The 15,584-nt window shown below is 46.7% G+C and overlaps 2 protein-coding genes across 6 annotated transcripts in view; one reads left to right on the top strand and one right to left on the bottom strand.

Annotated features, from left to right (window-relative positions):
* march5 (membrane-associated ring finger (C3HC4) 5) overlaps window positions 1–1,378 on the bottom strand; it is a 30,620-nt gene extending 29,242 nt beyond the window's left edge. The window contains exon 1 of the mRNA XM_035400144.1: window positions 949–1,378. Within this exon, the coding sequence (XP_035256035.1) occupies window positions 949–992 (44 nt within the window). The 5' untranslated portion in view covers window positions 993–1,378. The remainder of the gene's footprint in view (window positions 1–948) is intronic.
* An 89-nt stretch (window positions 1,379–1,467) lies between these two features.
* Window positions 1,468–15,584, top strand: part of cpeb3 (cytoplasmic polyadenylation element binding protein 3) — a 40,463-nt gene continuing 26,346 nt past the window's right edge. For 2 of the 5 annotated variants that reach the window (XM_035400140.1, XM_035400139.1), the window contains exons 1-3: window positions 1,468–1,610; window positions 4,375–5,246; window positions 12,271–12,355. In XM_035400140.1, the coding sequence (XP_035256031.1) occupies window positions 1,571–1,610; window positions 4,375–5,246; window positions 12,271–12,355 (997 nt within the window). In that variant the 5' untranslated portion in view covers window positions 1,468–1,570. Of the gene's footprint in view, window positions 1,611–2,197; window positions 2,327–3,926; window positions 4,134–4,374; window positions 5,247–12,270; window positions 12,356–15,584 lie in introns of those variants that run through there. The other 3 variants (XM_035400141.1, XM_035400143.1, XM_035400142.1) reach the window with 3 other exon arrangements.

Here is a 15,584-nt window from a genome sequence, read left to right as displayed (position 1 = left end):
AACACGATTCACACCATCAGCAAACATGGGTTTTGCCTAGGTCTCTGCTTTGATGTGAAAGGTGTATAAAACGTATGTGCACGTACTGACATCAGCAAACAGGCAGCTCAGTGGAGACAGAGCTGGCCCCAATCACAACTGGACAGGGATCATGGGCCCCTGGGAGCACAGTCCTTACTTATGTGCCGAATTGATGCGTCAAGATAGCCAGCCTGCTAATGATAAGGAGTCAAATGCAATAGAACTGCATTTGACCAACTGTAGTCCCATTGCAGTGCCACTAAGAGCCATAATGTCTGCATGGTTACTCAACCGTGGTCCTGGAATGCAGCTGTGTATCAAGAACTGTTCATAATGAAGGTCCACTGCATCTTGCCACAGGGCTAATTAACTCTTAGCCAGCACAGTCACACACAAATCTTTCTGAGCTTCACACCAGCACTTAACCACACCACCTAGAATCAAATCAGAATATCTTCCCTTAGCAGCTATGAGTGCCACTGGATTTTGGTCAGAACACTAAAGGAGGGTGAACTCTTCAGCTGCGAGTTAGTGTTGACAACTACCTAGCAATGCAGCAAAGTTATATACATCCTTCTGAGTGATAGAGAATCAGGCCTATATCACGGAAAGGTTTATTTAATGTTGTCCTCTAAGGGTAACACAATAGTGAACCCTTCCAATCAAAAACTGATTAATAAGCGCGAACTGGTTCAGCAAATATTTGGCAAGGTAACCAGCACTTTCACTGTTTACCCAATGTCCATAACTACCATGTATCGCCTTTTAAAACACGTGCACACATTTAAATAATGGTATGCATTTTCATTGGTTTATTATGTGATTAACTTCTACTTTAACTTAATTCCGAGGCGTAACCACTGTAACAATCTAGGCAGCTAGTCATATTGACTTTCTCTTTTGGTATCACGATGCATAACTACTCACCTGTCCAGAATCTGTTGCATCACCACAGCCCTCTGGTCCGCCATATTCGCAGCAATAAAATCTGAATGCACACTTCTACTGCAAAAAATGTAGTAGCCAGCGAGCAATACAGCTATAATCTGCAAAAAATATATGGTTAAATAGTTACCGCTAGCTAGCTAACTGGGCCTTTTGTATTCGTACGAGGCCTCTGGTATGGGAAGGTTTACGAAACACACAAATACGATCGGGAAATCGCACGTTTAAAAATCTACTTAACAACCATCATAAATAAATAAATTCAATTTAAATGTTTCGTGCTCGTCTTCAACTCCAGATTTCAGACCGGACGAATAATACTTGGTTTGTTATTAATGTAAGTGCGTTGCAGTGACCGCTTGACTCCATTGACTGTACATCTGTCTGAGGCGACGCAGGACTACGGCATTACGTACTGCGTATCCAATAATAACGCACCTAAGCAACAGCTGAGAAATGACACGTTAATAAGAGCTTGGGATATGTAGTTCAATGTTGCTTTTTTTGCTCCCTATGTCGCCCAAAAATATCAAATTAATGTCCTAACTCAGACAGGCGGTTCTAACTAGAAGCCACTCAAGCCTGCTTTGGAAGACGAGTTAACATGAAGATACATATTTGGCTTCAGAATACATCGTACTGTGGTAGGTGTTTCCTTGGGCTATTAATTTTAATATCCGCAATCGTAACCAAGGGTGTTTCGTTGCTAGTTGAAAATGCATTCTATTATTTCGTACAAACCTATATTCCATGTGTGACTGTCGTTCATATGGTCTTTATATCTCATACGTTTATAGTTGTTAATTTGTTCATGTCAAAGTGGTATAGTCTATAAGCTCTACTGGAAACACCCTCAATGACATGTAGCCTATAGCCTCACTGTAGTTAACGCAAATAATTTATACGTATATTTATATAAATATATGTAGTAAGTCTTGCGTGCAAACCTCAGCCTGTATTTCATGTCACAGAGAGTAGCCTACAACTAGCGTCATGAGAATTTGTCAGTATGGATTTTAGCTGCAGACGCAAAGACACATGCAAGAAATGTCATTTTGCAGTCATCGCCTTGAAATACACACACCACATTATGTATGGTGGTGTTTAAGAAATAAACTTTATTTCGACCCAAACTTAGCGCCGTTACAGCGTCGATAGTCGCTTAAAATATTTCTTTTTTTTTAAAAACTACAATTCCCTGAACCCTCTTCTTCATCATCCATGCGCCGCAGTCAATCAGCTGTTAAAGCAACTGCTGACTCTACCTCAGCAGAAGGGTAGCTCATTTGTCATATCCGTACCCAGCAGAGGCAAACAGAAATAGCCTTATTTACAGAACCCCTAAAGGTGAACGAGAAAGGTAATTCCTGTTTAATGTACAACGGTAAAGAAAAACGCAGTGCATGGAAATAACTTGTACTTGTTTAGGAAAAGCCTACAGTTCTGGATAAGAAGCGAAAACGAAAAAATTTCTTAATATCTAGCAAGGCTATATTTGTGTGTATTGCCTATAAACGTAGCCTATTCGTTTTATTATACGAACGCCGAAGAATACGTCAGTATACGTCGGTCAAAATATGTATTTGTAGCGTGTAGGTCGGTAAACTGCCCCTTGTATTGATTACTTTGGTGACCTTGAATCGGACTCTTAGGCAGCGACGGAAAAACAAGGATTAACTACGGGGGGTTGGAAGCTTGCTTTGCGATACTTCACAGTGTTTCGTGTTATAGTAATGGTCTCCAACTAAAAATATAGAAAGAAAACAGATAATCTGACGTGTATTAACATAATCCTAGATGTAGTTTATCGTATGCTTTATACGCTTGCTTCTTATACAGCCGCAGTTAGGCTACTTAAACGCAGATTACAATTGTGTATTATAGCCTAATTGTATTGTTTATCGAGCTAAAATTTGACACACTTGTCATTCATTTAATAATGTTCACATTCGTAACCTCATTGAGTACATTTAAACAGGCACATATGATAAGGTGCTGGTATTATTAAGCGTTTGGTTAACTATTTGCTGCAGTGCTACATATGCAGTCTAAATTTGAGTCAAATTTGTCTGCTAGAGAATATCAACCCACATGCAGGACAGCTTTAAATATAAATTCCAGGCTAAAATAATATCAAATTAATCTATCACTTGTTTATATTGTAACCCAACGCAACATAAAGCCAGCCTCATATCATCCTGGACATAAATAGGCTTTTGAATTTATATGTAAAGACTGCGTATTTGCTGGAATAGGCTAACGCAGTAATGGCTGATAATGCAATAACGAAATTTGTATATCACCATATTTGCATGCAGTTTGGAGACTGCAAAAGAGAGGATAAGGGGCGAAACGGTTCCTCAAGTTATGTGTGTTCTATGTTGGAGAAACGTTTTCTTGTTACATGCTATGGGTGTAACCCAAGTATATCCCCCTTGTACGGCCTTCTGACTTCCATGTGCATGTTACACTGAAAGTGAAAGGGCTACCGCTACGAAAAAAACTAGTAGAGACTGCAATTATTGTGTTAATTGTATGCCACATCAGATTAATTGAATAATTTCTAGAAAATTTCGAATGTGTTGTGAAATTATTGGTCATAACTTTTACAACGATAGGCCTATAAATAGCCCAGATACTCTGTCGCAAGTCGTCTAAAAGCGTTTCCTTTAAAGAAATGCAGTTCTTCAGTTCTGCTTTCCAATGAGTATTATTGCCCCAATTAAGGCCAGTTTGTTGCACTTATTAGATTACAACCCATTATCATGTTACAGTTATGCTGTAAGCATTGTAGGCTATGGATTTTTACATGTTTGGGGGAAATCGAGAAGGAAGCTGGCACGTGTATGTTTTTTTAACTGGTTCTTTTACTCGGCTACACTTGCAGTGTTAATGAGGATTTTTGTAACCTGGCCCTTTAACTTCGGTGAGTAAAAGGGGGATGGCGTGTCTCTCTAACCTTGCTGAAGGACGCAGCTGTATTTATTGACGTATGCAAATTAATTTAGGGGTGGTCCTAGAAAAAAACAGGAACAAGAATCAGTTTCACATTGCAGTCTGGAGTTCCGGTGGAAAAGGAAAAAAGAGACGTGGCGATTATTGGTGAATATCTGTCCTCCAAGCACATCTCCAGCTCGCGTCTGAGGGGAACGGAGGCACTCTAAAGGGTGAAGCCGTTGAATATTTTCCTTAGCGAAAATAAGTTAATGGGATCGCAACAGCAGTCGTAGAATTTCTGCTAAATGGGTGATTACGGATTCGCCCTGCAATCGGCTAGCCCCAGCGACACTAGCGGTAGCAATAATAACCGTGTTCCAGCGTTCCGTTTGGCGAAATACCGTAACAGCCCGGCGAGTGTGGTTTATGATATCCTGAATAATAACTCGTCTCTGTTTTTCCCCGTTGCAGCTGAGCAAACCATGCAGGATGACTTACTGATGGACAAAAGCAAAGCGCAGCCTCCACAGCAGCAAGATCCAACGAACGTAGATCCCCCTTCAACACCGACCCCTTCATCGGAACCGCCCGCATCGGAGGAGAACCCGACGAGCGTGATCAGTCAAGCAGCCCCGGCGCAAAACAGCAAAGAGAAAGCCCCAATGGAGTCTCCCATCCTCCCGGGTTTGAGTTTCCACCAGCCGCAGGAACCCGGCGGCACGTCCTTGTCCCCTTCCTTTGGGAGCACTTGGTCTACTGGGACCACGAACACCGTGGACGATAGCTTTTTTCAAGGGATACCCTCGGTGAATGGGACAATGCTTTTTCAGAATTTCCCCCACCACGTAAACCCAGTTTTCGGGGGCAACTTCTCTCCCCAAATTGGCTTGGCACAGTCGCAGCACCAACAGCAGCAGCCACCGCAGCAACAGCAGCAGCCGCCGCAGCAAAGGAGGTCGCCCGTCAGTCCCAACCAAGCCCCTTTCCCCCAGAGAAACGCGTACAGTCATCAGACTGTCATGAACAGCAAGGCTTCCTCGTCCTCTGCCTCCTCGTCAGCATGGAATAATCACCATAACGCCGCTTGGAGCACAGCCTCCAATCCCTGGAGCGGGCTCCAGGCAGGCAGGGACCCGCGGAGAGCTGTGGGTGTCGGTGTTGGTGTGGGTGTCGGCGTCGGGGTGCCGTCTCCCCTCAACCCCATCTCCCCGATGAAAAAGCCCTATTCCAGCAACGTCATCGCCCCACCGAAATTCCCTCGAGCTGGTCCCCTCACTCCGAAATCCTGGATGGAGGACAACGCCTTTAGAACGGACAACAGCAACAATATGCTGCCTTTTCAGGTAACCTTGGGGTGTGCTGTTCTGTGATTACCTTATAGCCTAGACAACATTTTGGAATGGGCGCATTCTACCTCCAACATTTTGGAATGGGCGCAGTAACAATATTTTCGAATGAAAACACATAGGCTATCTGACATTAGCCTATATGCCAGATATGTAGTGTTTTGGTCACTTATAGCCTAGGTAATTGACGAAGCATTAAGCTTACAATAGAAACAGCAGCAAATATTGTTTGCTGGTTATCATATGCTACCTGTGTAGGCTGTTTGATAAGCTGGTGTAGGCTACACGTACCTTGCCAACGTTAGCCAATTCGATATATATAATGTAACAGTCAAGTGCTATGGTCGCTGGTCATGTAAATAGCTTATGTGCAGTTGCTCTCCATGAATTTGAAGCGTTTTTTCGTTAATTTATCAAGTTACCAGTCCCCTTTCTACGAAACCGTCGACACTGCAGTTGACATCTCGCTCTGTTTTTTGTAGCTATAACGCTAAGTATCTCTTCTTAGAACTGGTTTAAAGATTCCACCTGTACATTAGGTTATGTTTTTATTTTCTATTTAAATTAAACGTTTTAGGAAAATAATGTTTCTAATGTTCTAATAATTTACACAATTCTTTGATCGCGGTGAAATTCGCTGGTGTAGGACGTGACCTTCAGAGCCATATTTCAATGGAGTCTTAGAGTCTCTACATAGCTTTTTGCTGTAAAAATACAATCAATGTATTCTTTTAACAGTATGTGCAATACTGTCAGTTATTAAACTTTTTAATCAGCGGAGGAGGATTTGGATGGATGCATATTACAGTAATACAATTTAGACATCCGTTTTTTTTGTTCATTCGATTTAGTAAATGTATAAAAATATTACAGTATGGATTATAATATTGATATTAAGATATTTTAACTGGCTGTGTAATACGCCAAACGCAGCGGTTAATGTGAATATTCAATATGAGGTCAGCTGCCACCATTTTACACTGTGTGATTCACTGGAATGCGTGCATTTGTATTATTGGGGGTGTGCAAATTTCATTTAATTTTTTACGGGAAAGAGACTTATTTTAAGACCCCGATTTTATAAATGTATGTGTGTATGTATAGCTTTACCACCTGACGTTGAAGGGTTAAGTTCCGTGTGCTCATTATTTTGCCAGCTCACACTGGGATGTTTAAAGGGCACGTTGCTCGTATGCTATTGGTTCATGTCTGGCGAGGGGGCGTAACTTGTGTCGCACTCCTGAAGGTTCCAGGAGATTGGCATATTGCCTGCTGTCATGACATTACACCTATATGAATAACTACTGAATATTTCGATTGGTTTATCAATTGACGCACTTATTTAGAAAAACATCGAACTGCCCTTTCCCAACAACGTCCATCAAATGACTAACAAGACATTGATTTCACCCACTCTGTAGGCATATGAAGGTGGTCAGAATAGGGGGGGGGGGGGGGGGGGGGCTCATTGTCCTTTCACAGTGAATTCAAGGGCTCCTTCCCAAAATTATGTTTAATTGTACTTTGATTATGGTACATGGATACATGTGCTGTGCTGTTTCTGTAAGTAGCTTGGATGATTACGCAGGCAAATACACGGTTGGATGTTTTTGTATAAGCTCATTCGGGTGCTCGCCACATTCAAGCTCAACTGCGCCTACATTTTCCACATGTAGGCCCAGTTGAGCTTGAAGCATGCAATGTTTTATATCAGCATTCTTTCTGTGAGCTGTCCCCTGTTTATCTCTCTCTCTCTCTCTCTCGCTCTCTTTCTCTCCCTCTCTCACTGCCTCTCTCCCTCTCTCACTGCCTCCCTCCCTTCATTGTCTGCTCTAAAACAGTCAAATCCAATGGTGGGTACTATATTTTGAGTACCTCTCTGATATGCAGACAGGTGAATTCCAAGTTGGGTAAAAAAGTGGTGGGCAGGTTTTAATGTGGTTGCCCAGGGGGTGAATTAAATTATTTTTTAAAAATCGGGGCCCCAGTTCCATCACACACAGCTTACACCCCAGTTTCAATCGGGGGGAGTTGGGCGTCGTCACTGACAGACAAAAAAATAAATAAAAAAGGGCGGACCTGGGATCTGCGCAATAACGGCTTGTGTTTAAAAAAAAATAAAAAATAAAAAAAGAAGTGTTGAGAGACTTCCCAGCAGTGCTCAGGGAGGCAGCGCCCGGAATGCAGAAACGGGTCACTGTTACAAAACACAGCAACGGACCACGGTGGTGCAATAGCGTACGGCTGCTCCGATTGCCACACGCCATTTATGCACCAAGGTCCACTGTCTGTCTGAAGCGCCTTATCCGTCAGACGGGGCGACCGATCGCTGCAGGGGAAAAACACAGCGAGCGCGATAATGCGTAAAATGACGCACTCTTCGCCTTAGTCTGCTGCTCCTCTGCTGTTTTTTGCTCGTTGCGTTCCCCAGCTGTTGAACGTTACGCTAGTGTGCGAGTGCGATGACACAGCTTCTCCAGCATGACAGAAGCCAAATTAGGCACATCTCGGTCACATTTAAGTAATGATCTTTTTTTTAAAAAATGTTTTGGTTTTTTGCTAACTGGTAAGGAGTGAAATTTTGCTTGTAGGGTGCGATATCCACCCAGAGGCTGCTTGTACAGCTGGTGAAATGCTGGCCCTTTACTGAACCCACTTTGAAGTAGCAGGAGAGTTCATTATGGTCTTCAAACATCATTTGACGCATGGTCCCAAATTGCTAGAAGGAATTGCCTGTCACATGCCATTAGTTGAGCGACTAAGCCTTTGTACTTTTAAAAAGGGGAAAAAAAAAAACACCTCATAACATCTTGTGTAAAACACACCGTGCTTGCATCAAATGGTGAGAACCCACTTATCTTTCTGGTACATTTTCATCATATGCAAATATGGGCTTGAAAAGCAGTTTATATCTAAAAATGCTCCCTCTGCCTGCTGTTTGTTTCAGTGTGAGACGCTGATGCCAGCTGGATGCAAATGAAGCACCATTTTAAATGCCTGTGTGCGTTCTCGCTCTTGCGCATAATTGGACACTCCTTAAGAATTTCTTATTTTTTTATCGAACAGCCTTTGAGGCATGAACATTATGATTTGCAGCCAAAAATATTCATTGGACTCAATGGACAAAATTAAAATGTTGAGAAATGTCACATGATTAGATAACCAGATGTTGCTTTGAGGTAATTGACCTGCTGATTTCAGTTCTCTGACTGAAGGCCATCAAGTACCCTAGTTGCCCCGTGGTAGGGTCACTGTTGCCCACCATCTATCTGGGTGATTGCACCTGCTGCATCCGAGCCTGTCCCCCAGAGCACCTGTGCCTTCAGCTTCAAGTTCCTTTTTCACAGAAAGTGTTGAGAGGTTTAACATGGGGGCATTTAGAGCTCAAAGCATCCTGCGTTCTAGAGTTTCCTCTGTTATGCGGTGATTGGCTGAGCACCACTTACTAAATAAAGTTTGATTCATGTGCACTATTGCACCAAACACCTACGATCGCATGTGCAATAACATGACAGGATTCATCCAGCTTTGTATCTTGTAAACAAGGTCTTCTGTCAGAAGGGGCTGGAGGTTCAAGTTTTTCTCCCAACGGTGGGGAAAAATACTCTCTTAGATTGGTTGCTCTTTCAACAAATCAATACTAAACGTGCTCCTTTATGATGGTGTAATGGCTCTGGTGTGGTTAGGCTTTGCAAGGTTTGGGCTTTGCAAAGCCTAAAAAAAAAGAAAAGAAAAGACTGGTTGGTGGCAACAGCGGTGGATGATGAAATTCCAGCCCAGTTGACACTGAATATCGTATGCTGGAGATAAGAGTCTCTCCCCTTCTCCCTATTCATCGCGTGGATACAAGGTCAAGCTAGCGCATGCGGCCGAGCGCGGGGAGATCTGCTTACTGCGGTGAAGTGGAGGAAAGACAGGAGACGCGATATCGCGGTTACGGCTCTCTGAACAATTCTGCCACTCACTGATTGATGGCCTGGTTCTGTTTGTGTAACAGTGTATTCGGTCAATTGCAATGTTTGCCTTTCCCTCAAAGTAACCTTTTATTTATTAGGCCGTGTTCTCCGCCCTGTCAGATGAGAGTATGGTGGGGTGTTTTTTTGTTTGTTTTTTTTTGTGTGTGTGCTGTTGCGCTGACGTCTGTGCAGGATAGGCGTTTGTCTGTCAGGAATGTTTGGAACTCTGGGTTTGGCTCTCCTGTACATTTCGTTGGGCCCGTTTCTGATCTCAAAAGTGCGTCAGCGTCACACGCTAATCCCTCCGAAACTCTTCGTGGTCGGACGCTCGCGATGACGAGCGGCGAGTCTTCCGCGGCGTCGCTCCCGCGCCTGCGTTTCAGCTGGAGACCGGCGAGCCGCTCAGCCAGCGGAGCTTTGTCATGTAAATGAAATTAAATATGTAAATAGAATATGCTGGATGTTTCACAGCGACCGCCTCTTGAACGCAGCTGTCGGGGATGCAAATGTTAGCGTTTGCATGTTTTGTCTGTCAGCCGTAGATGTGGCATCTCTTAGCACTGGCCGATCTCCACCGAGCTAAGAGTTCGTGCTCTTGAGGGCCGGTTGAAGGCCTCATTTTGACTTGTAGACTCCATTACTGGCGCCTGGTGTCGTGTGCTTTTCTCATAGATTTGTCTGTAGGTGTCTTCATTCGTGGCGGTAGTGCTGTGACACGTTGGATTATTGACAGCTTCGCGTGAGAGGCGTTAAAGCGTTGAAGTTGTGATCAACTGCAAGTTTTGATAACACTGGAAAAAATGATACAGTTTTTGCCCGAGTTAAATTATAGAAGTAGATGGTGTTCCTACAGCTTAAAGTAGGAACACAATTTCTCTGAGAGTAGCTAGGCTTACTGCACATTGATTTTTAATTTTGCTTAAAGGAAAACCCATTTCTTATAAACGAGAAGAGTTTTCCATTAGCAACTGCTGGCGTTCCCTGAAAACTCACACTGGTTTAATTTTAAAAAAATACCACCTGTACATCATTAGCTTATTCTGCGAAACAGATGAATCGCCATCTTTTGAAGAGACGCTTCTTTGACCGTTTGGTTTACGTTCAGTCTGTTTTAAATATCTTGGACCGTGATGTTTTCACATAAAGCGTCTTTCATACCTGTATTATGGAATCCGTTTTATTGGGGTAGAGTTTGGGGCGGGTGAGGTCATTGCAAAGTCTGCAGTGTATATATAAGCATTCTCTGCTGTTTGGGGGATAATTTATTGCCCAAAACACAAAAGCAGCTCCCTGTCAAAGGCCGTTATCTGAGACGCAAGCTCGCTCCGTTTTGGTGGACGGTGACGGTGAATAAAGTTTTACGGCGCGCACGTGAGGACTTCCTGACCGCCGCAGACGCGGGGTTTTATTGGCCGGGCCTATCTCTCCGGGCCCTTTGTGTTTAAAGACGTCCTGTGCTGCAGTCAGCAGGGCGGCGGCGTGCGGGCGGGCCTGGGCAGACCAAACCAAGAGCTCAGCGTTTTAAATGTTCGCCGTTTGTACAAAGTGGGCAGATTTTTATCAGGGCGACAGCGGCGGGGCGGCCCTGCGGGGGGTGGGGGGGGGTGGGGGGGGGAATAAGGCTTTTGAATGCTCAGCCGAAAGCACTACAATAGCGCTGGTGTGCAAACAATGTGCCCCCCCGGCGGCGGCTCCCGGCCGGCCCGGCCCTCTCTGCCGCTCGCTGCCGACGGCGATGGCCCACTTGGCTCCGCCCCCCCACTGTGCGTTCCGTTCAGCTGGGCGCGGGCTGCCGTACAGCCAATCGGAAAAGCAGCGGGTTTTCTTGGCGGGCCTGTTGAAGCGCGACGTCCAGCCGACACTGGCTGAGCCAGGCTGGTGTGGGGTTGGGGGAGGGGGATGGGGAGTGGGAGGGGAAGGGAAGGAGAGGGGGGTGAGGTGAGCCCTGGTTTTCTGGAGGAGAAACCTGCCCCTGCTGCAGTCTGCTCAGCTCTCCTGTGATTTACAGTCACCAGCTTGGACTTGAGGGCTGAAATCGAACGATGGTGTCAAACGCAGTGTGATCGATGGTTGTTTACTGGGATTGTGTGTGCAGGAGCACCTCAGTCGAAAGTGGGCTTTTCTTTTTCATAGCAGAAAAGGAAATGGTGATATTGCACAGGGTGGACATGTGTGTTAAATGGGCACAGGAGTGTGTGTGTGAGTTTGGGGGGGCGGTGCTTAGACTCTGTGTTAGGTAAAGGTTGGTGGAGCCAAGCAAAGCACACAGGGGTTAGCCATCTTTGCTCACACCGTGGTTGCTCTATAATGTCTGTCCATGATCTGAGCAGCACTGGGGTACTGTCTTAAGTTTCAGGTCAGATGTTCAAAGACGTGATCCAAGCTTGCTCATACATCTGCTGGTGACATGAAGATGTCCCCCTGTACACAGCACGCGCACAGACGCAGGCACGCACACGTAAACAAGCCTTCCCACCCTGACATGGCACAAAAGATGTACCCTCATAGTCACGTACACACGCTCACACGTACACGTACGCAAGAGTCATAACAACATGACCATAAACATCCCAAACGCTCCAATGTTCCTCCATAATCGATGTGCACCATCTGTCAGTTCAGAGATATTAGTTATTCATCTCATTTTTTTAACCTTTGATGTGTTACGAATGGGGAGGGAAATTTGCCTTTTTATGATAAGTGCTTGTATTTAACAGTTCAAAATATCTTCAAAATGTCAGTCTCATAGTCTTGCAGCAGTAGCAATGATAGATTGTACTGTTCTTGGTCTAACACTGAACTGTGTGCTGCTCTATTGGTGTATTTATTGTTGTGTAGTGTTTTCATTGTAGTATTTGGATGTGTGACTGAAAAAACTGTTGTCTCCCTGAGGGAGGACAAAGCTGTTTTTACACACACACACACACACACACACACACACACAAACATGCTCAGGGCCAGATTTCGTTGGGCAGACCACTTTGTAAAGCAACTTTGTCTCCCTGGGAGTGTTGTTGTTATGACAACCCTGCTGAACTCTAACCTTTGACCCTTTTCATTTGCAGGACCGCAGTCGGCCCTTCGATGCATTTAGCTTGCACTCTCTGGAGAACTCCTTAATGGATATGATACGGACTGACCACGACAAAGGTAAGCAGCACCCAGCTGCTGGGCCAGCTCTGACTTCACCTGGTCATTTAGGGAAGAATCATTTTGCAGGTTAGCAATGCTCACATTTATTTCCTATATTTTTGGCTTCATCCAAATCAACAGGTTTTTTTTTGTATTTTAGATATCATATTTAATTTATGAAACTATAAATCCTTTTGAATTGCTAGCCCTGACCTGCAAAATCTTGAACAGGTGTTCTTGTATGTCAGCGTTGTGTGTTTTCTGTTCTTAATCATTTCCACCCAAAGCCAGAGATGTTTCGTTGTTGGATTTGATTAGAGATTTGGTGGAAAAAATGTTTAAATTCCACTGCATGTATTTATTTTGTTTGCCCAAACACATTATGTATGTGTGCACACGTGGATGGATGCACATGCATATTTTTGTGTGTTGTCTGTACATGTAGCACTTGTGTGTGTGTGTGTGTGTGTGCGTGTGCGCGTGCGCGTGTGCGAGTGCGAGTGTGTGTGTGTGTGTGTGTGTGTGTGTGTGTGTGTGTGCGTGTGCGCGTGCGCGTGCGCGTGCGCGTGCGCGTGCGCGAGTGCGTGTGCGTGTGCGTGTGCGTGTGAGTGTGAGTGTGAGTGTGAGTGTGAGTGTGAGTGTGAGTGTGAGTGTGAGTGTGAGTGTGTGTGCGCGCGCTCATGCACGCTCTCGCATTTGTGTGAGATCACAGGAAGTGAAACGCGTTGCGTATTTTTGAAGGCTGGCGCTGTTGGGGCCGGGGTGCAGATGTGCTAAAGATTGACGCGGCGTGACTTCGGCGCAGATAAATGAGTCATCGAAGCTGAGCTCCCTTTCGTACGCATCAGGGGCAGAGAAACAGCTGCCAAACGAGCTGGCGTCGAAAAACACAAACAAGGAGAGGAAGAGAGAGACACGATCCCCGGCGAAACTTGCAGTTTCGACGAAAAGATGAAACGATGCAGTTTCAAGGAAAACAGGTTTTCAGAGGAGTGTAAGACGGAGCACCGTCAAACCGTTCGGCAAACTTTCTCGGCATTAACCCCGAAAAGCCTTATTGCTCGGCTCCCGGGGTGACGTGGGCCACACGGCTAGAGTGGTAGGGTAGATGATATTTCCGTTTCTGTCCTCCTTTACCTTCGGGGTTTAACTGCTGCACTCATCGTCGCTCTATCTAGAGTTACACACCGCTGGGCGTCTCGTAAAACCTGGAATGGCACGGAACGCTACGGATTTCTGAATGCTGTTTTCATCCCTGTGTAGGAGCACTGCGTCTGGCACGTTAACAGCTCTTCCTGTAGGGATGTTGGAGCAGGTGTACGTGAATGGGCTGATTGTAGAAGCGCAGGCTAACCCTGGCCCAGGATCTGCTGCCTTTCCTTTTTACCCAGAAGTCAGCAACAAATTAGACCCAGGAAATTCGAGTGATGTCGAGTTTTAATGAACTTTGTAAATAAGCTCTTTAATTGGTTGACGGCTCTGAGTAGCACCGTGCGCTTGCTGCCCCTGCGGCTCTGCAGGGGCAGGAGGTGCCCCCCCCCCCCCCAGGTCGTGTACGAGCCCTGTGCCTGGCACCATCACTGATGGATCTGCTCCGATCCAGTGTCATGTGGAAATCTGACCCCAGCCAAAAGCTACCTGGGTCACTTTTCTATTATTAAAACGTGACCCTCTACCCTGATGGAAAAGTGACCCACATATTGTAATTTAGGTTTTTGGGATTGAGGTTCAAATTGGGATGGGGGGGGTGGCGGGTTTTGGGGGGGTGGTGGAAACAAATAAAAGAAAACCTGTAGCCAGGTTTTTATCATTGGGGTCACTGTTCTGTAAGGGGGTTTGTTTTCTATAATAGAGAAATGGCTGACTGGTTGCTTTTCCGCGAGGTCGCTCTCCCCTCTGATGCCGGCCATCAGCTGTAGCCTGTGAGCGAGTGCTGAAGCGACGGCGATCGGTGGGGGGGGGGGGGGGGATTTGGAGGAAACGGAATCTCTGGAATATTTTCCCTCCTGGCTGTAAATCGCCCTGCCGGGGGGGGGGGGGGGATTATCGCCCAAGTCTGCGTAAACAGTCCGGGTCCCGGGGAAACGCAGGGGCGTAGGACGCGGCGAGCCCATCCCTCCTCGCGTCAGGGCCCCGGAGCACGTGGGCGGAGTCACGCCGAAAAACAACACGTCCGACGCGCTCGCCGTTCCCCTTTCATTTCCCCCCGGCTCCTGCAGCGCCGCCGGCCTCAGGAACATGTCCTCATTCAGGGGGGTAATAAAGCCATAGAGTCATCGGAGCAGGTCCTGCGGCGGTGGTTAAAGCGCTCTCTCGGCACGTGAGACGCCGGGCCTGCGGTCAGACCGTCGCCCATCTCGTGCCGGAGAGCCCGGAATGCCTCCGCAGGCGTGTGTCGCCTGCGTGTCAGAGAGAAACAGGTTAATCCGACCCGAGCGGCCGTTCCGCGGGCTGGGTGTGGCCGCGATGGGGCCCGGCACTGGGTGTGGCCCGCGATGGGGCCCGGCGCTGGGTGTGGCCCGCGATGGGGCCCGGCTCGGGGTTGGCCCGGCGCTGGGTGTGGCCGCGATGGGGCCCGGCGCTGAGAGAGAGGTGCGGACCGTGTGGAGAGGCGAGACGCGGTGTTTCGCTTCCCAGTCGGAGGGTGAGCCCGCAACGCTCCTTGTTTGCTTTCTGCCGGCGTTTGAAGAGGATACAGCTAGGGTGGAGGCCTGGGGAGGGGGGGGGGGGTGCTTTTTTGGCGGCGGTGAGGAACACGTGTAGGGGGGGTGGCGGGTGGGGGGTGGGGGGGTTTGATTAGGGGTCGGTTTCGTCCTTGTGATCATCTCTAACTCCTGAACGCACATTAATCGGAGGGGAATGGAATGTGTGGGGTGTTTGCGTTCTGTTTTGAAGGGGAGGGCGTTGTGAACAAACGGCTCTTTTACTCTGAGCCCCTGGAACGCACCGAGTCCCTAAAGTGGGTCAGCTGTGCTGAGGGGCGGAGAGTTAGAGCCCTCTCTGCACGTCCCCTCCCCAAACACCCCGACAGGCCGCTGCTTCTGCTGCAGCTCTGTGCTTTTAGCCACTGTCTCACACGCACGCTCACACATACAAACACACACGCATACGCACACACACACGCACACACACACACACACACATACAAACACGCACACACACACACACACACACACACATACAAACACGTTAACACACACACACACGCATACACACACATTCACAGACACACACACGCACACACATA

The sequence above is a fragment of the Anguilla anguilla genome, chromosome 18 (assembly GCF_013347855.1).
Source record: "Anguilla anguilla isolate fAngAng1 chromosome 18, fAngAng1.pri, whole genome shotgun sequence".
NCBI lineage: Eukaryota > Metazoa > Chordata > Actinopteri > Anguilliformes > Anguillidae > Anguilla > Anguilla anguilla.
This window is presented reverse-complemented; position numbering and strand designations above follow the sequence as displayed.